Here is a 25,028-nt window from a genome sequence, read left to right as displayed (position 1 = left end):
AAGGGCTTATACTGAGGAGACAAAGCTAGGAAGGGCTAATACTGAGGAGACACAGCTAGGAGGGGCTTATACTGAGGAGACACAGCTAGGAGGGGCTTACACTGCGGAGACACAGCTAGGAGGGGCTTACACTGAGGAGACACAGCTTGGAGGGGCTTACACTGAGGAGACACAGCTAGGAGGGGCTTATACTGAGGAGACACAGCTAGGAAGGGGCTTACACTGAGGAGACACAGCTAGGAGGGGCTTATACTGAGGAGACACAGCTAGGAGGGGCTTATACTGAGGAGACACAGCTAGGAGGGGCTTATACTGAGGAGACACAGCTAGGAGGGGCTTATACTGAGCAGACACAGCTAGGAGGGGCTTATACTGAGGAGACACAGCTAGGAGGGGCTTACACTGCGGAGACACAGCTAGTAGGGGCTTACACTGAGGAAACACAGCTTGGAGGGGCTTATACTGAGGAGACACAGCTAGGAGGGGCTTATACTGAGCAGACACAGCTAGGAGGGGCTTATACTGAGGAGACACAGCTAGGAGGGGCTTATACTGAGCAGACACAGCTAGGAGGGGCTTATACTGAGCAGACACATCTAGGAGGGGCTTATACTGAGGAGACACAGCTAGGAGGGGCTTATACTGAGGGGACACAGCTAGGAGGGGCTTATACTGAGGAGACACAGGTAGGAGGGGCTTACACTGAGGAGACACAGCTAGGAGGGGCTTACACTGAGGAGACACAGCTAGGAGGGGCTTACACTGAGGAGACACAGCTAGGAGGGGCTTACACTGAGGGGACACAGCTAGGAGGGGCTTATACTGAGGAGACACAGCTAGGAGGGGCTTATACTGAGGAGACACAGCTAGGAGGGGCTTATACTGAGCAGACACAGCTAGGAGGGGCTTATACTGAGGAGACACAGGTAGGAGGGGCTTACACTGCGGAGACACAGCTAGGAGGGGCTTACACTGAGGAGACACAGCTTGGAGGGGCTTACACTGAGGAGACACAGCTAGGAGGGGCTTATACTGAGCGGACACAGCTAGGAGGGGCTTACACTGAGGAGACACAGCTAGGAGGGGCTTACACTGAGGAGACACAGCTAGGAGGGGCTTACACTGAGGAGACACAGCTAGGAGGGGCTTACACTGAGGAGACACAGCTAGGAGGGGCTTACACTGAGGAGACACAGCTAGGAGGGGCTTATAATGAGGAGACACAGCTAGGAGGGGCTTATACTGAGGAGACACAGCTAGGAGGGGCTTATACTGAGGATATACAGCTAGAAGGGACTTACACTAAGGATATACAGCTAGGAGGGGCTTATACTGAGGAGACACAGCTAGGAGTTGCTTATATTGAGGAGACACAGCTAGGAGGGGCTTATACTGAGGATATACAGCTAGGAGGGGCTTACACTGAGGATATACAGCTAGGAGGGGCTTATACTGAGGAGACACAGCTGGGAGGGGCTTATACTGAGGATATACAGCTAGGAGGGGCTTATACTGAGAAGATACAGCTAGGAGGGGCTTACACTGAGAAGATACAGCTAGGAGGGCTTACACTGAGAAGATAAAGCTAGGAGGGGCTTACACTGAGGAGACACAGCTAGGAGGGGCTTATACTGAGGGGACACAGCTAGGAGGGGCTTATACTGAGGAGACACAGCTAGGAGGGGCTTATACTGAGGAGACACAGCTAGGAGGGGCTTATACTGAGGAGACACAGCTAGGAGGGGCTTATACTGAGCAGACACAGCTAGGAGGGGCTTATACTGAGGAGACACAGCTAGGAGGGGCTTATACTGAGCAGACACAGCTAGGAGGGGCTTATACTGAGCAGACACATCTAGGAGGGGCTTATACTGAGGAGACACAGCTAGGAGGGGCTTATACTGAGGGGACACAGCTAGGAGGGGCTTATACTGAGGAGACACAGGTAGGAGGGGCTTACACTGAGGAGACACAGCTAGGAGGGGCTTACACTTAGGAGACACAGCTAGGAGGGGCTTACACTGAGGGGACACAGCTAGGAGGGGCTTACACTGAGGGGACACAGCTAGGAGGGGCTTACACTGAGGAGACACAGCTAGGAGGGGCTTATACTGAGGAGACACAGCTAGGAGGGGCTTATACTGAGGAGACACAGCTAGGAGGGACTTACACTGAGGGGACACAGCTAGGAGGGACTTACACTGAGGGGACACAGCTAGGAGGGGCTTATACTGAGGAGACACAGCTAGGAGGGGCTTATACTGAGGGGACACAGCTAGGAGGGGCTTATACTGAGGGGACACAGCTAGGAGGGGCTTATACTGAGGGGACACAGCTAGGAGGGGCTTATACTGAGGAGACACAGCTAGGAGGGGCTTATACTGAGGGGACACAGCTAGGAGGGGCTTATACTGAGGAGACACAGCTAGGAGGGGCTTATACTGAGGAGACACAGCTAGGAGGGGCTTATACTGAGGAGACACAGCTAGGAGGGGCTTATACTGAGGAGATACAGCTAGGAGGGGCTTATACTGAGGAGACACAGCTAGGAGGGGCTTATACTGAGGAGACACAGCTTGGAGGGGCTTATAATGAGGAGACACAGCTAGGAGGGGCTTATACTGAGGAGACAAAGCTAGGAAGGGCTAATACTGAGGAGACACAGCTAGGAGGGGCTTATACTGAGGAGACACAGCTTGGAGGGGCTTATAATGAGGAGACACAGCTAGGAGGGGCTTATACTGAGGATATACAGCTAGGAGGGGCTTATACTGAGGATATACAGCTAGGAGGGGCTTATACTGAGGAGACACAGCTAGGAGGGGCTTATACTGAGGAGACACAGCTAGGAGGGGCTTATACTGAGAATATACAGCTAGGAGGAGCTTATACTGAGGAGACACAGCTAGGAGGGGCTTATACTGAGAATATACAGCTAGGAGGGGCTTATACTGAGGAAACACAGCTAGGAGGGGCTTATACTGAAGAGACACAGCTAGGAAGGGCTTATACTGAGGAGACAAAGCTAGGAAGGGCTAATACTGAGGAGACACAGCTAGGAGGGGCTTATACTGAGGAGACACAGCTTGGAGGGGCTTATAATGAGGAGACACAGCTAGGAGGGGCTTATACTGAGGATATACAGCTAGGAGGGGCTTATACTGAGGATATACAGCTAGGAGGGGCTTATACTGAGGATATACAGCTAGGAGGGGCTTATACTGAGGAGACACAGCTAGGAGGGGCTTATACTGAGGAGACACAGCTAGGAGGGGCTTATACTGAGAATATACAGCTAGGAGGAGCTTATACTGAGGAGACACAGCTAGGAGGGGCTTATACTGAGAATATACAGCTAGGAGGGGTTTATACTGAGGAGACACAGAAGGGAGGGGATTATACTGAGGAGACACAGCAGGGTGGGGATTACACTGAGGATATACAGCTAGGAGGGGCTTACACTAAGGATATACAGCTAGGAGGGGCTTACACTAAGGATATACAGCTAGGAGGGGCTTATACTGAGTATATACAGCTAGGAGGGGCTTATACTAAGGATATACAGCTAAGAGGGGCTTATACTGAGGAGACAGCTTGGAGGGGCTTACACTGAGAAGATACAGCTAGGAGGGGCTTATACTAAGGATATACAGCTAGAAGGGGCTTACACTGAGTATATACGGCTAGGAGGGGCTTATACTAAGGATATACAGCTAGGAGGAGCTTACACTGAGGATATACAGCTAGGAAGGGCTTGTACTATGGATATACAGCTAGGAGGGGCTTATACTGAGGATTTACAGCTAGGAGGGGCTTATACTGAGGATATACAGCTAGGAGGGGCTTAAAGTAAGGATATACCAGCTAGGAGGGGCTTATACTGAGGGTATACAGCTAGGAGGGGCTTCTACTAAGGATATACAGCTAGGAGGGGCTTATACTAAGGATATACAGCTAGGAGGGGCTTATGCTGAGGTGACACAGCTAGGAGGGGCTTCAGCCTAGAGCAGCATTTATTAGAGATAAGCAGCAGTCTGGGCTTGTACACATTGCTGAGTGGGGTTTGCACTAGGAAATCGGGATCCACTGAGCGTAATGTATTAGTAGACATTTTCATGAACTACTACTTGGAGGGGAAAAAGGTTTTGGGTCCTAGAATTTTCTGGTCCTTTGCCCCCATAAATCTTTTTCTTGTTGCTTTTGCTGTTGTTTTTTTCAGGGAGTCAATGGCGTTCTGGAGAGTCCCACGGGCACAGGGAAAACACTGTGTTTACTCTGTTCCACCTTAGCCTGGCGCCAGCATTATAAAGATAACATCACTGCGCGTAAAATCAAAGAGCGCATGCAAGGAGCAGAGATGTTCCCGGACCGTCCGACTGCAGACTGGGGGAGTGGAGAACCAAGTGCACAAAGCTCAGGTACAAAACGATTTTTCTACTAACAGGCTATGACGGTGATGGAGGTCAACCACAATGTGTGTGAGAAATGGTGTCCAACATGTTATGTGCTCAGCCTAAAGTAGTTTAACCCCTTAAGGACTCAGCCCTTTTTTACCTTAAGGACTCAGCCCTTTTGTGCAATTCTGACCACTGTCCCTTTGTGCATTAATAACTCTGGGATGCTTTTACCGGTTATTCTGATACCGAGATTTTTCGTGACATATTCTACTTTAAAGGGGTACTCCGGTGGAAAACTTATTTTTCTCTATCGGCTCCATTGGGGGACACAGACCACCTGCTGTCTCTAGGTATGACACTATGGCAACAAAAAAAGTCAGCTCCTCCCAGCACGATATACCCGCCTCCAGGCCCTGAGCTAATCAGTTTTAGCTTAGTGTCTGAAGGAGGTGGACATGGTCTGGAATTCTCCAGACCAGTTTTTATGTTTTATTATTTTCCTTGTTAGGGATGTGTTAGTTTTTTATTCCTTTTTCTTTCATGTTTTCAGGTGGGGACTCAGGAACTGCGGCTCACTGTTTCCCCATTGCGATTGAGGGGGCACAGACATTGCGTATATGTGCTGTTAACCCCCTCTCACCAACGGTCAGCGCCTGGGGTTGTACCTCATGGGTCCGAGTCCCCCTATTCCCTGCTCGCCTCGCTCGCACATGGTAGCTCGGCGTGATGCAGGTGACAGAAAGCTGACTGAAGTCCTCACAGAAGACTCCATTAGGTAAGTTCTTCTGTCTGAGGTGAGTATATATTCCTTTCTCCCTTAGGTGCAGACTTGCAACCTCTGGAGACCCTCAGTTTTTGGCCCACCTTTCAGGGTCTACTTGGGGCTGGCCTGGACAAGGGGCTTTTATTCTGGGGCGAGCAGTGGCATTTTTGGATGAAGGGGCTCAGTTTATTTAAGCTTGTGTGTGTGTGTGTGTGTGTGCTTTTACTTATTCGGCTGACAGCCGCAGCGTTTATACTGTACGGGCGCATGAAGCGCCGACTTACTTTCACTTTCGGCAGCAGTCTACTGCCGGCGAATATGAGTCTCGCCCGCTCACTTCCCCGCGAGTGCATATGCGGACGACGTGCGCTCGGGGCAAGGAGCGGGCACCTTTACTATGTTTGTTTCTTCTTCGCACTTCGGCGGCCGGGGCGCTATAGCTCTGCCCACAGGGCTGCCGGAGCTTACTGGAGGCGCGAATTGTCCTCCAATCAGCGCTGTGCGCGCGATTGTAGGTGGCAGGCGCCAATCAGCAGTGCCCCTGCTCCAGGCACGCCCCTCTCTGGCTATCTGGCTATTTTTTTTTCTCCCTCTCTATCTACACTAGAGCGGAGTTCTCCTCACAGCAGCTGCCCTGGGGACACAGACTCGGGTGAGAGAGTTCTTTTTTCACTATGTCCGTACCCAGAACTCTTCCTCCCTCTAAACAGACAACTGGAGCATTAGTTTCCTATTTTGTCTGTAAGAGCTGTAATTCCAAAATGCCTGGTTCTGCTGAACCCACTTGCTGTGCCTTCTCCACTGCTCCTCCAGACCCCCTGGCACCCCTGGATGCTCTTTCAGTTCCGGCGGATTCGGCCCCCCCCTCCAGCCTGGGTTTCTACCCTATCCCAGTATATGGCTGACTCAAGTTTCCCGTTCGGTGGCTGAGGCCTCCCGTGACCTGGCGTCTGCCTTTAGGAGGTCTGCCCTGCGCCGGCCCTCTAAAGGGTCTCGCTCCTCTTCTCCACATGCTTCACACTCTCACAAGCGTACTAGGGTTGCTTCTTGTGACTCTTCCATTGAGTCTTCAAGTAGACGTGGGTGCTCCCTTGTGGGTCCCGCCCCCCCGTGTCATCTGGTCCCAAACGTCGCTCCTCCAGAGGACATTCCTGGAGTCGCCGCTCTGCCTCGCCAGAGCCGTGTACCCGATCAGGGTCGCCCCCTCCACTCGTTCACATTCTCCTGGTGAACTGGCAGATGAGGCTTCCGAATCGGCATCTGACTCAGAGGACCACTCGGATGCAGTTGAAAAGGTGAACTCATTGGTTGCGGCCAGAAGAGACACCTTTCACTTAGAGGACCCAGGATCTTCGGACGTGACTCCTGAAGTATGCTTTCATCGTGCTAAACCAGCACCTCAAATGTTCAGCTCTCACGCTGAATTTGACAACCTTCTGGAATCTGCATGGAGACATCTGGACAAGAGGTTCCCGGGAATGAAGAAGGTTCAAGTGCGTTATCCATTCGCCAAGGATCTTGTCTCAAAGGTGGTTTCCCCTCCCTCGGTGGATCCACCAGTTTCTCGCCTCTCTAAGGCTACTACACTGCCGCTAGCAGACTCGGCTGCCTTCAAGGATCCGACGGACAAGAAGGTGGAGTCCTTAGCAAAGGCTCCTCTCTGCTTCCCACCTTCGCCTCTGCATGGGTGTCCAAGGACCTATCGGTGTGGTGCTCAAAACTCCGTCAGGGTATCCTGGCGGGATCCTCCCCAGAGGATCTGTCTGCTTTGGTTCTCCAATGCTCTAAAGCTGGGGACTTTCTGTGCACAGCTTCCATGCAGTAAGCCCGTTGTGCTGCCTTTGCTGTTGGTCACCTAGCCCTCCGCCGTTCCCTGTGGCTTAAGGCGTGGGATGCAGATGCCGCCTGCAAAAGGTCTCTCACTGAGCTTCCTTTTACTGGTACCGTCTTTTTGGCGAGCACCTTGACGAGATTATCTCTGAGGCGTCGGGGTGTAAGAGTTCCTTGTTGCCTCAAAATAAGGCTCGCTCTACTTCCCAGAGGAAGTCCTCTTCCTTCCGGTCCTTTCTGACTTTTGGCCCCAATAAGGGGTCTGGGCAGGCGCCTTCGCGGGACAAGAAGGCTCCCTCATTCCGGGTGCGCCCGTCTTGGAGGTCAGACACCGGTCCGGCCGTTTTGCGGCCAAATCGGGCAACCGCAAACCCACTTCTGCATGAAGTGAAGCCCCGCCCGCAGATTTTTCTCGGGTGGGAGGCCGTCTCTTACTTTTTCGAGACGTCTGGACCACACACATTCAGGGCTCTTGGGTCAGGGACGTGGTGTCCAACGGATACCGAATCGAATTTGCCTCCCTTCCGAGGGATCAATTTTTTTTTTCAGTCCCGGGCCCCCCGGTCTCCTTCTCTGGCGAAGCAGTTTCGGGAGGCCCTCCAGTCCCTACTTCTCCAAGGAGTCATTGTTCCCGTTCCTCCAGGGGAACGTTTTCGGGGTTTCTATTACAATATTTTTGTGGTCCCCAAGAAGGGCGGTTCTGTGCGGCCAATCTTGAACCTCAAGCGTCTCAACCGTCATCTTCTCATCCGCCTCTTCCAAATGGAATCTCTCCGTTCAGTAGTGGCATCCATGGAACAAGGGGAGTTTCTTTCTTTGGTGGACATCAAGGATGCTTACCTCCATGTTCCATTATTTCCCGCCATCAGCGGTACCTCCGCTTTGTGGTTCCGGAGGGGCATTTTCAATTCGTAGCCCTCCCCTTTGGTCTGGCCACTGCTCCTCGGGTCTTTACCAAGATCCTTGCGCCAGTGATAGCCCTGTTGCGGTCGAGAGGAGTCTCAGTGATCCCTTACCTGGACGACCTTCTCATCAAGGCTCCCACCAGAGTCCAGACTCTGGAGAATGTGGATCTCACTCTCCAGACCTTGGATCGCTTCGGGTGGATGGTCAATCGGGACAAGTCTGTCCTCTCTCCCACCCAGTCTCTGATCTTCTTGGGACTTCAATTCAACACGGCCTCTGCCCTGATTTGCCTTCCGCCGGACAAACGTCTGACTCTCCTGTCAGGAGTCCGCTCCCTTCGGGCCCAGGTCCCAGTTTCCATCCGCATTTGCATGGAAGTCTTGGGTCGAATGGTAGCGGCCATGGAGGCCGTACCTTTTTGCCCAGTTTCATTACCGCGCCCTTCAACTGGCGTTTCTCTCTCGATGGGACAGATCTCCTCTGTCTCTTGATCGCAAGATTGCTCTCCCTCGTTGGATCCGTCAGTCTCTGCTCTGGTGGCTCCGCTCCCCCCCTTCTTCAGGGGCGATCATTTCAACAGATGCCAGTCTGTCGGGCTGGGGCGGTGTGTTCAGGGACTGGACGGTTCAAGGCCTCTGGTCTCCCCGGGAAGCCCTTCTTCCGATAAACATCTTGGAACTGAGGGTGATTCTTCTTTGTCTTCTTCATTGGGAGTCCCTGCTTCAGACCCGCCCTGTCTGCGTCCAGTCGGACAACGCCACGGCCGTAGCTTACATTATTTGGCAAGGCGGCACTCGCAGCTCGGCAGCCATGGCCGAGGTGACAAAGATTCTCCTCTGGGCGTAAAACAAGGTTCCGGCCATTTCGGCGATTCACATTCCGGGTGTGCTCAACTGGGATGCGGACTTCCTCAGCCGGTCCTCAGCCGACTCCGGCGAGTGGTCTCTACATCTGGAGGTCTTCGCGCAGATCTGTGACCTCCGGGGAATTCCAGACGTGGACCTCTTCGCGTCTCGGCACAATCAAAAGTTTCTTCCATTTGTGTCAAAGTCCTGGGACCCCCTGGCTCTTGCCGTGGATGCCCTAGTGATTCCTTGGGCGAGGTTTGGTCTGCCCTATCTGTTCCCTCCCCTTCCGCTCCTTCCCAGGGTTCTGAGGAAGCTCAAAGCGGAGGACGTTCCCGCTATACTGGTAGCTCCAGATTGGCCCCGAAGGACATGGTACGCCGACGTGGTCAGGCTCCTGGACGACGCTCCGTTGCGCCTTCCACTGTGTCCGGACCTGCTGTCTCAGGGTCCTCTTTGCCACCCCAATTTACAGTCGCTGCATTTGACGGCGTGGCGGTTGAGACCGCGGTTTTGAGAGCCCGTGGTTCCTCTTCCCAAGTCATTCTCACCATGCTCAGGGCTCGTAAGCCCTCGGCGAAAATTTACCTCCGTACCTGGCCGTCTTATCTTCTTGGTGTGAAGCTCAGGTCTTGTCTCCAGTTACTTTTTCCGTTCCCCGTCTTCTCTCCTTCTTTCAGTCGGGATTGGAACGGGGTTGTCTCTCAGTTCCCTTAAGGGTCAGGTTTTGGCCCTTTCTCGAGGTTCTACCGGGTTCATACCTTCGCATCGGCTGATGCTAATCTGGACCGTAAAGTGCTGCAGGCGGCAGTGGAACAGCCGTCTACCTGACTATCTGCCCACCCAAGGGACGGCTTTGGTACGTCCCATGGTCTGTGTCCCCCAATGGAGCCGATAGAGAAAAGGAGATTTTTTTAATGCTTACCATAAAATCTCTTTCTCGAAGGATCCATTGGGGGACACAGCTCCCGCCCTTTTGGGTTCCTCTTGGTTCTCGGTCCGAGGGTGTGTTCCGTTATACTTTTTCTTCTGGTACTCGGACAGTTCGTGTTTTTTCCTTGGCCTGTCGGTCCTCTCCTATTGCTCTGGTACTAACACTGATTAGCTCAGGGCCTTGAGGCGGGTATATCCTGCTGGGAGGAGACGACTTTTTTTGTTTCCATAGTGTCATACCTCCTAGAGACAGAAGCATACACCCATGGTCTGTGTCCCCCAATGGATCCTTCAAGAAAGAGATTTTACGGTTAGCATTAAAAAATCTCCTTTTTTTTTTTTTAAATCAACTGGTGCCAGAAAGTTAAACAGATTTGTAAATTAGCATATATTTGCTATGGGGATTTTCTCCTACTCTGGACAGTTCTTAAAATGGACAGAGATGTCAGCAGAGAGCACTGTGGTCATGATGTCAGCAGAGAGCGCTGTGTTCCAAAAAGAAAAGAATTTCCTCTGTAGTATTCAGCAGATAATAAGTACTGGAAGGATTAAGATTTTTTAATAGAAGTAATTTACAAATCTGTTTAACTTTCTGGCACCAATTGATTTTTTTAAAAAGTTTTCCACCGGAGTACCCTTTTAACATAGTGGTAAATTTTCGGCGTTACCTGCATCCTTTCTTGGTGAAAATTTAGCATTTTTCTAACTTTGAAACTCTCTGCTTGTAAGGAAAATGGATATTCCAAATACATTTTATATTGATTCACAAATAAAATATGTCTACTTTATGTTGGCATCAGAAAGTTGACATGTTTTTACTTTTTGAAGACATTAGAGGGCTTCAAAGTATAGCAGCAATTTTCAACATTTTCACAAATTTCTAAATCTGAATTTTTCAGGGACCTGTTAAGTTTGAAGTGGATTTGAGGGGCCTTTCTGTGAGAAATACCCCATAAATGACCCATTATAGAAACTACACCCCTCAAAGTATTCAAAATGACATTCAGAAGGTTTGTTAAACCTTTAGGTGTTTCACAAGAATAGCAGCAAAGTGGAGGAGAAAAATCAAAATCTACATTTTTTACACTAACCTGTTCTTGTAGCCCCATTTTTTCATTTTTAAAAGTGGTAAATGGAAAAAGCCCCCCAAAATTTGTAGCCCAATTTCTCTTGAGTATGGAAATACTTCATATGTTGACGTAAAGTTCTCTGCGGGCTCACAACATGGCTCAAGAGGGAAGGAGCAACTGTGGGATTTTTGAAAACTAATTTTGCTGTCATGGCTTTTGGGGGCCATGTTGCATTTAAGAAGCCCCCATGGTACCAGAACATCAAAATAACCCTCACATGGCATACTGTTTTGGAAACTACACCCCTCAAGGAACATAATAAGGGGTATGGTGAACCTTAACACCTCGCAGGTGTTTGACGACTTTGTGTTGAAGTTGGACGTGAAAATGGAAAATTTGATTTTTAACACTAAAATGATGGTGTGACCCCAAATTTTTATTTTCACAAGGGGTAATAGGTGAAAATGGACCCCAAAATTTTAAGCCCAATTTCTCCCAATTAAGAAAATGCCCCATATGTGGACGTCAAGTGCTCTGCTGGCGCACTACAATGCTCAGAAGAGAAGGAGCAAAATTTTGGCTTTTTGAAAGATAATTTTGCTGAAATGGTTTTTGGGGGGCATGTTGCATTTAGAAAGTGCCCAGGGTGCCAGAACAGCAAACAAAAACAAAAAAAAAAAAAACACATGGCATACTATTTTGGAAAATACACCCCTCAAGGAATGTAACAAGGGGTATAGTGAGCCTTAACACCCCACAGGTGTTTGACGACTTTGCGTTGAAGTTGGACGTGAAAATGGAAAATTTGATTTTTAACACTAAAATGGTGTTACCCCAAACTTTTCTTTTTCACAAGGGGTAATAAGAGGTAATGGACCCCAAAACTCGAAGTCCAATTTCTCCCTATTATGAAAACGCCCCATATGTGGACGATAAGTGCTCTGCTGGCGCACTACAGGTCTCAGAACAGAAGGAGCGCCATTGGACTTTTGGTGACAGAATTTTGATGAAATTGAAGTCGGGTGCCATGTGCATTTACAAACCTCCCATAGTTCCAGAACAGCAGAAACCCCCCCCCCCCCATGTGACTCCATTTTGGAACTTACACCCCTTACACCCCTCACAGAATTTAATAAGGGATGCAGTGAGTATTTAAACCCCACTGGCGTTTGACAGATCTTTGGAACAGTGGGCTGTGCAAATGAAAAATAAAATTTTTCATTTTCACGGACCACTGTTCAAATAATCTGTCAGACCCCTGCACCCCTTATTACATTATTCGAGGGGTGTAGTTTCTAAAATGGGGTCACATGGGGGGGTCCACGTTTCTGGCACCACGGGGGCTTTGTAAACACACATGGCCTTCAATTCCAGACACATTCTCTCTCCAAAAGTCTAATGGTTCTCCTTCTCTTCTGATCATTGTAGTGCGCCCGCAGAGCACTTTAAATCCACATATGAGGCATTTCCATACTCAGGAGAAATGGGGTTTCAAATTATGGGGGGCTTTTTTCCTATTATCCCTTGTGAAAATAAAAAATTTGGGATAACACCAGCATTTTAGTGATTATTTTTTAAAAATTTTCACATCCAACTTTGACGAAGATTCTTCACACCTGTGGGGTGTAAAGGCTCACTATACCCCTTGTTACGTTCCGTGAGGGGTGTCATTTCCAAAATGGGGTCACATGTGGGTATTCATTTTTTTGCATTTGTCAGAACCGCTGTAACAATCAGCCACCCCTGTGCAAATCACCTCAAATGTACATGGCGTTCTCATTCCTGAGCCATGTTGTGCGCCTGCAGAGCATTTTACGTCTACATATGGGGTATTTCCGCACTCAAAAGGGACTCTGTAGGGGTATATGTAGTGTTTTACCCTTTTATTTTGTGTAGTGTAGTGTTTTTAGGGTACAATCACACGGGCGGGTTCACAGCGAGTTTCTTGCGGGGAGTTTGAGCTGCAGCGGAAAATTTTCTGCATCTCAAACTTGCAGCAAGAAACTCACTGTAAACCCCCACCCATGTGACTGTACATTCACATGGGGGGGAGGCAAACCTCTGGCTGTTACAAAACTACAACTCCCAGCATGTCCTCTGGCTGTCCGTGCATGCTGGGGGGTTGCAGTTATGCAACAGCTGGAGGCACACTGGTTGCAAAACACTGAGTTAGGTAACAAACTCTGTGTTACGCAACCAGTGTGCCTTCAGCTGTTGCAAAAACAACAAACCCCAGCATGCACGGACAGCTGAAGGACATGCTGGGACTTGTAGTTATGCAACAGCTGGAGGCATACTACTACAACTTCCAGCATGCCCTTTGACTGTCCGTGCATGCTGGGGGTTGTAGTTATGCAACAGCTGGAGGCACACTGGTTGCAAAACACTAAGTTTGTTACTTAACTCAGTGTTTCCCAACCAGTGTGCCTCCAGCTGTTGCAAAACTATAACTCCCAGCATGCATGGTCTGTCAGTGTTTGCTGAGAATTATAGTTTTGCAACAGCTGGAGGCACACGGGTTGGGAAACACTGAGTTAGGAAACAGACAATGTTACCCAACCAGTGTGCTTCCAGTTGTTGCAAAACTACAGCTCCTAGCATGCCCAGACAGCCGAAGGGCATGTTGGGAGTTGTAGTTATGGAACAACTGGAGGAGAACAGTTTGGAGACCACTGTGTAGGGGTATCCAAACTGTAGCCCTCCAGATGTTGCAAAACTACAACTCCAAAATTGCCGCAGCTCAAACTTGAAGCAGGAAACTCACTGTAAACCTGCCTGTGTGAATGTACCAAAGCATATACTGATCACCAAAGGGCATGCTGGGAGATGTAGTTATGCAACAGCTGGAGGTACACAACTCCCAGCATGGCGAGAAAGCAGTTTGCTGTTCGTGCATGCTGGGAGTTATAGTTTTGCAAGATTTAGAGGGCCACGGTTTAGAAACCACCGCACAGTGATTGCTAAATTGTGGCCCTCCCAGATGTTGCAAAACTACAAATCCCAGCATGCACCGACAGCAAACTGCTGTGGGCATGCTGGGAGTTGTAGTTTTGCAAGATCTAGAGGGCCACAGTTTAAAGATCACTGTATAGTGGTCTCAAACTGTAGCCCTCCAGATGTTGCTAGGCAACTTACCGACTTCCGTAGCCTGCGCCAGGGAGCCAGCCGCATGTCATCGCCGCCCGCCTATCACCGCTGCCGATCGTCGCCGCTGCCAATGGTAAGTGGACCTGTGGGTGGGCAGAACGGGGGAACTGAACTCTAATCCCCCCCCCCCCCCCCCCCGCCCCTGATCTGCTATTGGTCGTCGCTTCTGAGCAACCAATAGCAGGGATAGGAGGGGTGGCACCACTGCCACCTCACTCCTATCCCTTCAGGGGGATCGTGGGTGTCTTGGACACTCCCAATCCCCCTTATTTTCCGGGTCATTGGAGACCCGTATGATCCGGAATCGCCGCAGATCGCCGGTCTGAATTGACCAGCCGACTTGGGGGGGTCCTGGGCATTTGCACGGGATGCCTGCTGATAGATATCAGCAGTCATCCCAGTCCAGTCCCTGTCCGGCGTGTGGCGGGGACCGAAATTCTCAAGCACCAGGGTGTCAGGGCGTACCTGTATGCCCTTGGTTCTTAAGTGGTTAAAGGAACCTTTCATCAGTTTCATGCTACCCAGACCACGGGGAGCATAAGATTTGTGCAGGGCATTTCAGAGAAATCATAGTTAAAAAATTCCCACCAGGACCTGGGTAACTAGTCACAGGGAGGGGGCAGATCCTTACAGCTGCTCTCTGCGCAGCCCAGGTTTGGGAAACATAAAATTAATGACAGGTTTCTTTAGGAAGATATGGCTTAAGGGGGCTTAGAAAATACAGCTCAAACGGGTTACCCAGGAATAGAAAAAAGAGCTATGTATTTTTCTTGAAACAGCACCACACCTGTCCTCAGCTTGTATGTTGTATTACAGCTTGGCTCCATCTACGTCAGTGGAACTGAGCTGCAATATTTCACACAACCTGAGGACCGGTGTGGTGCTGTTTTTTTTGGGAGAAATTAGCTCTGGTTTTCTAAAACTGCATAACCCCTTAAAGGGGGACTCCGGGGAACTAAAACCCTAGCCCATCCTTTCCCTCTCACCAAACTATTTATTTGTCTAAATATCATTCATTAGCTATATAGAGCAGTTTTCCTCTTTCAGCTGTCACAAGCAGGGAGTGAGAGAAAAACTTAATTATCAGATCCACCTAGTCTTTGTGCAAAGCCCTCACTAAGACCTCCCTCCTGGAAGACAAACATGACAGGGGAGATATGCTCCAGAGGAAAAGTTGCTCATAGCAACCAGTCAGATGGCTTCCTTCATTTTTCAGAGGCCTTGTTAAAAATGAAAGAAGCGATCTGGTTGTTATGGGCAACTGGGCAACATTTCCTCTAGACAGGTTTTAATAAATCACCCCCCATGTGATTTCTGTCTTGTCTGGTTTTACAGCCACACCTCCCCTCCCCTCCCTGTGTGAGGATCTTGCTGCTGCCCTTTGCCTGCTGTAGATCTAATCATTGACTGCTGCCATTCAGAGCCGCACTGACTGCTGGGAGTTGTAGTCTGGGCTACAATCAAGAAAAAATAATATTCAGGAGACAACAGGGGCCACAGAGCGAAGCAGGACGTAAATGTACAGTACAGACCAAAAGTTTGGACACCCCTTCTCATTCAGAGTTTTCTTGAAAATTTTAGATTCACACTGAAGGCATCAAAACTATGAATTAACACACTTGGAATTATATACATAACAAAAAAGTGTGAAAATATGTCATATTCTAGGTTCTAGCCACCTTTTGCTTTGATTAATGCTTTGCGCACTGTTGGCATTCTCTTGATGAGCTTCAAGAGGTAGTCACCTGAAATGGTCTTCCAACAGTCTTGAAGGAGTTCCCAGAGATGCTTAGCACTTGTTGGCCCTTTTTGCCTTCACTCTGCGGTCCAGATCACCCCAAACCATCTTGATTAGGTTCAGGTCCGGTGACTGTGGAGGCCAGGTCATCTGGCGAAGCACCCCATCACTCTCCTTCTTGGTCAAATAGCCCTTACACAGTCTGGAGGTATGTTTGGGGTCATTGTCCTGTTGAAAAATAAATGATGGTCCAACTAACCGGATAGAATACCATGCCGCTGCAAGATGCTGTGGTAGCCATGCTGGTTCAGTATGCCTTAAATTTTGAATAAATCCCAAACAGTGTACCGGCAAAGCACCCCCACACCATCACACCTCCTCCTCCACACCAGCACACCTGTGAAGTGAAAACCATTTCAGGTGACTACCTCTTGAAGCTCACCAAGAGAATGCCAAGAGTGTGCAAAGCAGTAATCAAAGCAGAAGGTGGCTACTTTGAAGAACCCAGAATATGACATATTTTCAGTTGTTTCACACTTTTTTGTTATGTATATAATTCCACATGTGTTACTTCATAGTTTTAATGCCTTCAGTGTTAATCTACAATTTTCATAGTCATGAAAATAAAGAAAACTCTGAATGAGAAGGTGTGTCCAAACTTTTGGTCTGTACTGTACGTCCTGGTGCGGTGGTACTTAACGCACCAGGACGTACGTTTACGTCCTGTAAATGACCACGTACATCGGACCGATATTCGGGTCATGCGCGACAGGTCCTGGCTGCTGCTAGCAGCTAGGGACCCATCGGTAATTTTACTTTCTGGCACCAGTTGATTTAAAAAAAGTTTTCCACGGGAGTACCCCTTTAAGGCCAAAATGGGTTGAGTCCTTAAGGGGTTAATCTTTATATAGGGAAACATTCTGGATCTTTTTACTATGCTTTCCAAGAGCTATTATTGGTCAGTGAATAAAAGCATTCATGCATATAAACATTGAATGTGTGGACAGATCAGAACCATTCAGCCCATCTAGTGTCCCCAAATTTTGTGAATACTATGAATAGTTCCTGGCCCTATCTTGTATAAAAGATAGCCTTATGCTTATCCTATGCCTGCTTCAAGGGGTACTCCTTAAACAGATTTGTAAATTACTTCTATTTAAAAATCTTAACCCTTCCAGTACTTATCAGCTGGTGTATACTACAGAGGAAGTTCTTTACTTTTAAAATTTATTTTCAGTCTGACCACAGTGCTCTCTGCTGACACCACTGTCTAGAGCAGGATGGATTTGCTATGGGTATTTGCTCCTGCTCTTGACAGTCCCTGAGACAGACAGACAGACAGGTGTCAGCAGAGAGCACTGTAGACAGACAGAAAATTAATTTAAAAGAAAAGCACTTTTAAAGAAAAGCAGCTGATAAGTACTGGAAGGATTTAGATTTTTAAATAGAAGTAATTTTTCTAATCTGTTTTAACTTTCTGGCACCAGTTGATTTCATAAAAATTGTCTTTCACCAGAGAACTCCTTCACTGTATTTGCAGCAACCACTTCTGCAGGAAGGCTATTCCATGCATCCACTACTCTCTCAATAAAGTAATACTTCCTCATATTACTACAGAAACCTTTCCCCCTCTAATTTAAAACTATATCCTTTCGTGGTCGTTTTTCTTCTTCTTTTAAATATGCTCTCCTCTTTTACCTTGTTGATTCCCTTTATGTATATAAAAGTCTCTATCATATGTCCTCTGTCTCTTCTTTCTTCCAAGCTATACATGTTAAGGTCCTTTAACTTTTCCTGGTAAGTTTTATCCTGCAATCCATGTACTAGTTTAGTATCTTCTCTGAGCTCTCTCCAAAGTATCTATATCATTTTGAGGTAGGGTCTCCAGTACTGGGCACAATACTCCAAGTGAGGTCTCATCAGAGTCTGATTATCCGCACATAAGTTTATAGTACTTTGGAGCATAGCAGAACCCTTCAACGGTGTGAACTGGACATTTTAAGGACAGGATTCTGGCCTCTGGATTAAACATTCTGTATCCAGAGAACATTTAACATAACCTAACTTTTTGTTATAACTCTATTCAGTCTAGGCTTCCTGTCTCTGACTATGAACATCCAGTGGCTCAAAGCCCCTGTATAATTCTTAACCCCACCAGGACCAATGGCGTACAAGTATGCCCTCTGCATCCTGGAACTTAAGGACCAAGGGCGTTCCTGCACGCCCTGGTCCCAAGAACGGGTTAAACCCGGTGGGTCCTGTTTGCTGCGGGCAGCCAGGACCCATGGCTATTGCTGGGCACTGCCAATCGGGCCGATGCCCGGCAATAACCCTTTAGACGCAGCGATCATAGTGGATCACAGCATATAAAATGCGGGGTTAACGGTGCCGGTAGCTCAGTGGAGCTCATTGGGACATCCGCGGTGACATTGCGGGTCCCAATCAGCTGAGAGAACGACGGGAGGGTCCTCACCTGCCGCCTCACCGTCCGATCTGTCGTCTGCTGCTCCTAGCCTGCTATGCAGGCTAGAGCAGCAGAGCGCCGATGACACTGATCTATGCTATGACATAACATTGATCAGTATATTCAACAGAAGATTGCATGTTATAGCCCCCTATGGGGGCTATAAAAATAATAGTTAATAAAAGGGCATTAACCCCTTCCCTATTAAAAGTTTAACCCCATAAGGACTCAGAGCATACCTGTATGTCCTGAGTCTGCTCCCATTCTATAACGCGGGACCCGTGGCTAATAGCGCACTATTCACCCTTTAGACCCGGTGTTTAAAGTTGATCGCTGCATCTAAAGTGAAACTAAAGTGCTGCCGGTTAGCTCAGGGGGCTGTTCGGGACCGCCGCGGTGAAATCGCTGCATCCCGACCAGCTGTAGGACATCAGGAGGATCCCTACCTGCCTCCTGGTGTCCGATTTGCCGAATGACTGCTCAATTCCTGAGATCCAGGCATGAGCAGTCAAGTGGCAGAATCATTGATCAATGGTTTCCTATGAGAAACCAGTGATCAATGTAAAAGATCAGCGTGTGCAGTGTTATAGCCCCTATGGGTTCTATAACACTGCAAAAAAAAAAAAAAGTAAAGATCATTTAACCCATTCCCTAATAAAGGTTTGGATCACCCTCCTTTTCCCATTTAAAAAAAAAAAACTGTGTAGATAAAAATAAACATGTGGTATCGGCGCGTGCGGAAATGAACCTGAATTATTATTATTCATATTATTTTTGGTCACTTTTTATATAATGAAAAAATGAATAAAAAGCGATCAATAAGTCCGATCAATACAAAAATGGTACCGCTGAAAACTTCAGATTACAGCGCAATAAAATAAGCCATCATTTGAATTTTTAGCTGCAAAATTGAAAGAATTTATGTTTTTTTTAAAGGTAAGGAGGAAAAAATAAAAGTGCAAAAACGGAAAAAACCCTGAGTCCTTAAGGGGTTAAATGACCACCTTTGCCCATTTTTTTAAATAAAATGTAATAAAAAATAGAAATAATAATGTGTGGTGTACTGCCATATGCGTAAATGTCGGAACTATTAAAATATAAGGTTAGCTAAACTGCACGGTCAATGGCGTACATGTAAAAAAAATACCAAAATGGTGCATTTTTGGTCACCTCATATACCATAAAAAAAACTAATAAAAAGTGATCAAGAAGTCCCATCAAAACAAAAATGGTACAGATAAAAACTACAGACCACGGCAAAAAAAATTAGCCCTCATATAGCCCGTATGCGGAAAAATAAAAAAAGTTATAGGGGTCAGAAGATGACAATTTTAAACGTATTAATTTTGGCGCATGTAGTTAGGATTTTTTTAAAGTAGTAAAATAATATGAAAGCTATATGAATATGGTATTCTTTTTAACCGTATGGACCTACAGAATAAATATAAGGTGTCATTTTTACCAAAAATTGCACTGTATAGAACGGAAGCCCCCAAAATTTACAAAATTGCGTTTTTTTTTTTTTGGGGGGGGGGGGGGGGTTCAATTTCACCTCACAAATATATATATTATTTTGTTTTTCTGTAGATTTTGTTATTAAATGATAGATGTCATTACAGAGTACAATTGGTGGCGCAAAAAACAAGCCCTGATATGAGTCTGTAGGTGCAAAATTGAAAGCGGTATGATTTTTAGAAGGAGGAGAGGAAAAATGAAAGTGCAAAAACAAAAATTGGCTTGGTCTTTAAGGGGTTAAAGGGGTACTCCTTGGAAAATAGAGCAAAAAATACAGAACAATATCAAGGTAGAAAACTAAAAATATTATAAAAAATAAAGGTGGAGGTGGTTTATCATGATGGGGGCAGTGAACTGGGAAGATTATAAAAATTTTACAAGATCATGACAGGTACTCTTTAAAGCTCAGAACACAGAGGTGCTGGATATACGTTTTAGGGATCGACCGATATTGATTTTTTAGGGCCAATACCGATAATCTGTGACCTTTCAGGCCAATAGCCAATAACTTATACCGATATTCCGGTATAAGTTATCGGCTCTTTCTCCCCCCCCCCCCTTTAAATCAATGAACTGCAATGGCTTTTGCGTGGCCAGAGACTGCCGCCGCCACCCGCTTCTCTCCCCCTGCCTGTCCTGGGGTCCTCCCTAGTCCAACCACCACCGCCGATGCCCCCCCTGCATATCCTTTGGCCAGGGACCACCGCCCCTGCTTCTCTCACCCATGCCGGTCCTGATTCCAACCACCGTCGCTGCCCCATTGCCTCCCCCATCCACGGTTTTATAATTACCCTAATCCGCCCTCCTTGCCTATCCTCTGGCCAGAGACCACCGCCGCCCGCTTCTCTCCCCCTGCCTGTCCCGGGATCCTCCCGAGTCCAACCACCACTGCCGCTGCCCCCCCCCCCGATCCTCTGGCCAGAGACCGCCGCCCCCGCTTCTCTGCCCCTGCCGGACCTGAGTTCAACCACCGTCGCTGCCCCATTGCCTCCCCCATCCATGGTTTTATAATTACCCTAATCCGTTTCTAATCCATTATTTTTCATGGAGAATAAAATACTGCATGCAATGTCTTTTCTCTACTAAAAATAACAGAATAGGAACAAATGAGTGCAAACAGGTGACAAAGGACTGTAAAAAAAATTCCCATTGATGTCAATCTATTTACAGCCATTTTACAAGTGACTTGACTGTAACTGAATTGAGAATGAGCATGAATTACCGAGGACTGACATTAATGTGAACCAGCCCTTAATGGTTTACTTTTTATTTTAACGTAAGGTTTCAGTGGGTTATTAGAAAATATCTTGATCAAATAGCACTTCTTTAAAACATAGATATTTTCATTTTATTTTACAGCATATTACAGTGATATCCCCAAGATTATTTATGCATCGAGAACTCACTCTCAGTTGGCACAGGTCATAAGTGAACTGAAGCAGACAACGTATAGGTAATTATATAACAAAATGAGCCACTACAATGGGTTGTAACTTAATGTAACCACTGGTCAGAAGAAAGAACTGTAGTGTGTACTGTTATACTATAGTGTACTTATCTAAGCGTGCAAAGAATTCTGTGAGTAATTTCATAATTCACTGATCAATAATAACATAAAAGCCATTTGCCTGAACCATCAATGATCTTTTAAGCCTGGACCCCATAGACCTGTGATGAGTCCTGTGTTATCTGCATTAAGATGTGAACAGCAGATCCTGTAAGTTGTGAGGAGCAGCCTTCAGACTTGTTTTTTCAGAAAATCCCACAGATGATTGATCTGATTGATATCTAAGGAATTGGAGGACTTTGTCACGTTTCTCATTCATGAACAATGTTTGCAATGTGGCCGATGCATTATCCTGCCATAAGGGGATCCTGCTACTATGAAATGGGGGGGGGGGGGGAGATTTGTCTGTACAATGTGTAGGTAGGTGGTTTGTGTCTCAGTAACATTCACATGATGGCAGCGAATGTTTCTGGTAGAATGGTGCCCATCACAGTGCCCTTGCAGGTTTATCTTCTTATTTCATAGTACATCCTGGTGCCATCTCTTTCCCAGGTAGGTTACGTACCCAGCCATCCACATGTTGAATATGATTAATCAAACCGGCTTCTTTCACTGATCCAGTGCTAATGCTCTTATGCCCATTGTGGACACTTTTGACTTTTGTGTCTACATAGCCCCATACACAACGTTTTGTGATGCTGTTTTATCTGACACCTTTTTATAATAGCAAATATGAAATTTTGCCATGCATGCTAGCCTTAACTTATTACACCAAGAGCCTTGGGCCATATGACTGCCCCAGTCACTAGTTGTCCTTCCTTGGAGCACTTTTGGTAGGTACTAACTACTACATACCAGGAACACCCCACAAGACCAACCATATTGGAGTTGTTTTGACTCATCTACACATAACAATTTTTCCTTTGTCACAGTAGGATCTTTACACTTGCCCATTTTCCTGCTTTCAAACATTAATTTTAAGAACTGACTGGTCACTTGCTGCATAATATATATCATCCCTGACAGGCGCCATTGTCACCAGATAACACATGATAATCACTTCCCATGGCAGTGGTTTTATAATGTTATTACTGATCAGTGCCCTTCTTTATAGTCAGTGCTCTGTTTTTTCTAATACGGACCTCCAAATCCTTTTAGAAGATGTAGCTAGTAACTATATAAAATACTGACTGTTTGTAGCTTTTACTAGGAGACCAAACTGCATTTTTTCTTAGGCCTAAAGTCAGCGTCCTGGGTTCTCGAGAGCAGTTGTGCATACACCCGGATGTAAAGAAGCAGGAAAATAACCACGTTAAGGTACAAATACTCCATTTGTATTGCTGTCATCTCATGTTACATACTGATTAACATGTTTCATGCTGTTATTTCAGGTCCATATGTGTCGGTCTAAGGTGTCTACCCGCTCTTGTCATTACTATAATAATGTGGAGGGTAAGTTCTCTAAAGAAGATGTGATCGGTTATGACAAGTTAGATTGGGTTCAGGAGGTGCAATGTTATGACAATGATTAATTTTGGCCAACCTTCCCTTCTTTTAAAAAAAAATTTTTTTAAGTATTTATTTAGTTTTGCATTTTAATTAACAAACATTACCAACAAGGTAAACATAAACAACATCCTCCGTAGGTCCCAGAGACTGACTCCATCATAATGACAGAGAGCAATACATATAAAAACATCCATCATCAGTAAGGAAGGGTACATCGGAGAAAGCCCAGCACAAACTGACACACACACTCACACATGCACACTTCCCGGTCATCCAACCCCCCCCCAAATTTCTTAGGGCACTTGCGACTCACATACTGGTACAACGGTACATATTGGTTTACCAGATTCAGCCATCTAGTAGACAGAGGGGGAGGAGAGGTATCCTTTCAGGACATGACTACCACCTTATGGGCACAGAATAGAAGAAAGCGAATCAGCAGGCGTCTATATGAACTAGAGACAACTTCATTGATAACTCCCAACATGCACACCGCAGGCTTGAGTAGAAAAAGGGAAGTCGAGATTATCTGCCAGAAACCCCATCACCTCCCTCCAAAAGGAGGCGATGACAGGACCCCCCCAAACAACATGCAAAAAGGTACCAACCTCTGGAGAACAACGAAAACACAGATCAGACTTGGAAACACCTATACGCTTCAGTTTAGCAGGGGTATAATACAACCTCAAGACATATCTAGATTGGATCAACATATCTCTACTACTAACTATAGTGGGGTAATGGGAACCTTCAACCTCCTTCCTCTGGCATTCCCACAAATCCGGGACATCAGCCACCCATTTATGAAAGGCTTGTGAGAAAGGGCTAGGCCCCAGCGACTGGAGGAGACATAAGACTGAGTAAGGGGTTTAGAAAGATCCGTGGTGCCCAGGAGAAGCCCCACTTCAGAAAATGCAGGAGTAAACATCAGGGAGCCAAACTGCGCCTGAACCGCATGCCTAAGCTGAAGATACCTATAAAAGGCATTTTCAGGGATGCTATACGTTCTTTCATGGCTGAAAAGTAGAAGAAAACCTAATCCTCTGCAAACAAGTGGATCACAAATTTGACTTCATGAGAACCCCAAAAGCCGGCCTCCTGTAACCCATGCAGGTGAGAAAATGTACATTCCCCCACAAGGGTGCTCTAGGAGATACCAGCTAGGGACAGAGTGAGCGAGGACCAGGCAGTTAACCGCTCCACAGTGGAGCGGATCCAAATTCAGGGAGAAAGAATCCGTCAGGGATGCAGTAACCTCCACCCCAGGTATCTCAAATGGGGTCCCGGTTGCTAATACCGGACATCGCCGATCAGGCTGATGTCCGGTATTAACTCTTTAGACGCCGCAATCAAAGTTGATTGCAGCGTATTAAACGGGAGAATACACTGCCGGTTAGCTCAGCAGAGCTGTTCGGGACTTGAACAGCTGAGATGACAGCGGGAAGTGTCTGACCTTCTTCCCAGCTGTCCGGTTGGCGTTTGATTGCTCAAGCCTGAAATCCAGGCTTGAGCAATCAAGCGCAGAAAACACTGATCAATGCATTCTTATGGTAATGCATTGAACAGTGTCTGCAATCAGTGTATGCAGTAATATAGCCACTAGAGGGGACTATAACGCTGCATAAAAAAAAGTTAAAAAAAAAAAGTTCATAAATGTGATTTAACCCCTTCCCTAATAAGTCAGAATCGCCCCCCTTTTCGTATTTAAAAAAAAAAGTGTGTAAATAAAAACAAACATATGTGGTATCGCAGCGTGCGTAAATGTCCGAACTATAAAAATATACCATTAATTAAACCGGATGGTTAATGGCGTACGCGCAAAAAAATTCCAAGGTCCAAAATAGCGTTTTTTTATAAATTAATAAAAAGCGATCAAAAAGTCAGATGAAAACAAAAATGGTACCAATAAAAACTTCAGATCATGGCGCAACAAATGAGCCCTTATACATCCCCATATGCGGAAAAATAAAAAAGTTATAGGGGTCAGAAGAGGACATTTTTAAACGTATACATTTTCCTGCATGTAGTTTAGATTTTTTCCAGAAGCACAACAATATCAAACCTATATAAGTAGGGTATCATTTTAACCGAATAGACCTACAGAATAATAAGGTGTCATTTTTAACAAAAAATGCACTGCGTAGAAACGGAAGCCCCCAAAAGTCACAAAATGGCGTTTTTTCTTAAATTTTGTCGCACAATGTTTTGTTTTTTTTTCCGTTTCAACGTGAATTTTTGGTTAAAATGACAAATGTCACTGCAAAGTAGAATTGGTGGTGCAAAAAATAAGCCATAATATGGATTTTTAGGTGGAAAATTGAAAGGGTTATGATTTTTTTTAAAGGTAAGGAGTAGAGATGAGCGAACTTACAGTAAATTCGATTCATCACGAATTTTAGTTTAT

At 46.6% G+C, this 25,028-nt stretch overlaps 1 protein-coding gene across 6 annotated transcripts in view; it reads left to right on the top strand.

Annotated features, from left to right (window-relative positions):
• The window catches only part of RTEL1 (regulator of telomere elongation helicase 1), a 169,983-nt gene that overhangs the window by 5,203 nt on the left and 139,752 nt on the right, over positions 1–25,028 (top strand). For 5 of the 6 annotated variants that reach the window (XM_056549289.1, XM_056549286.1, XM_056549292.1 and 2 more), the window contains exons 2-5: positions 4,220–4,418; positions 20,968–21,061; positions 22,351–22,432; positions 22,507–22,567. In XM_056549289.1, coding sequence (XP_056405264.1) covers positions 4,220–4,418; positions 20,968–21,061; positions 22,351–22,432; positions 22,507–22,567 — 436 coding nt within the window. Of the gene's footprint in view, positions 1–2,560; positions 4,098–4,219; positions 4,419–20,967; positions 21,062–22,350; positions 22,433–22,506; positions 22,568–25,028 lie in introns of those variants that run through there. The other variant, XM_056549291.1, reaches the window with a different exon arrangement.

Source organism: Hyla sarda, chromosome 12 (assembly GCF_029499605.1).
Source record: "Hyla sarda isolate aHylSar1 chromosome 12, aHylSar1.hap1, whole genome shotgun sequence".
NCBI lineage: Eukaryota > Metazoa > Chordata > Amphibia > Anura > Hylidae > Hyla > Hyla sarda.
Note: the sequence above shows the minus strand (reverse complement) of the source record. Positions and strands in the feature narration are given on the sequence as shown.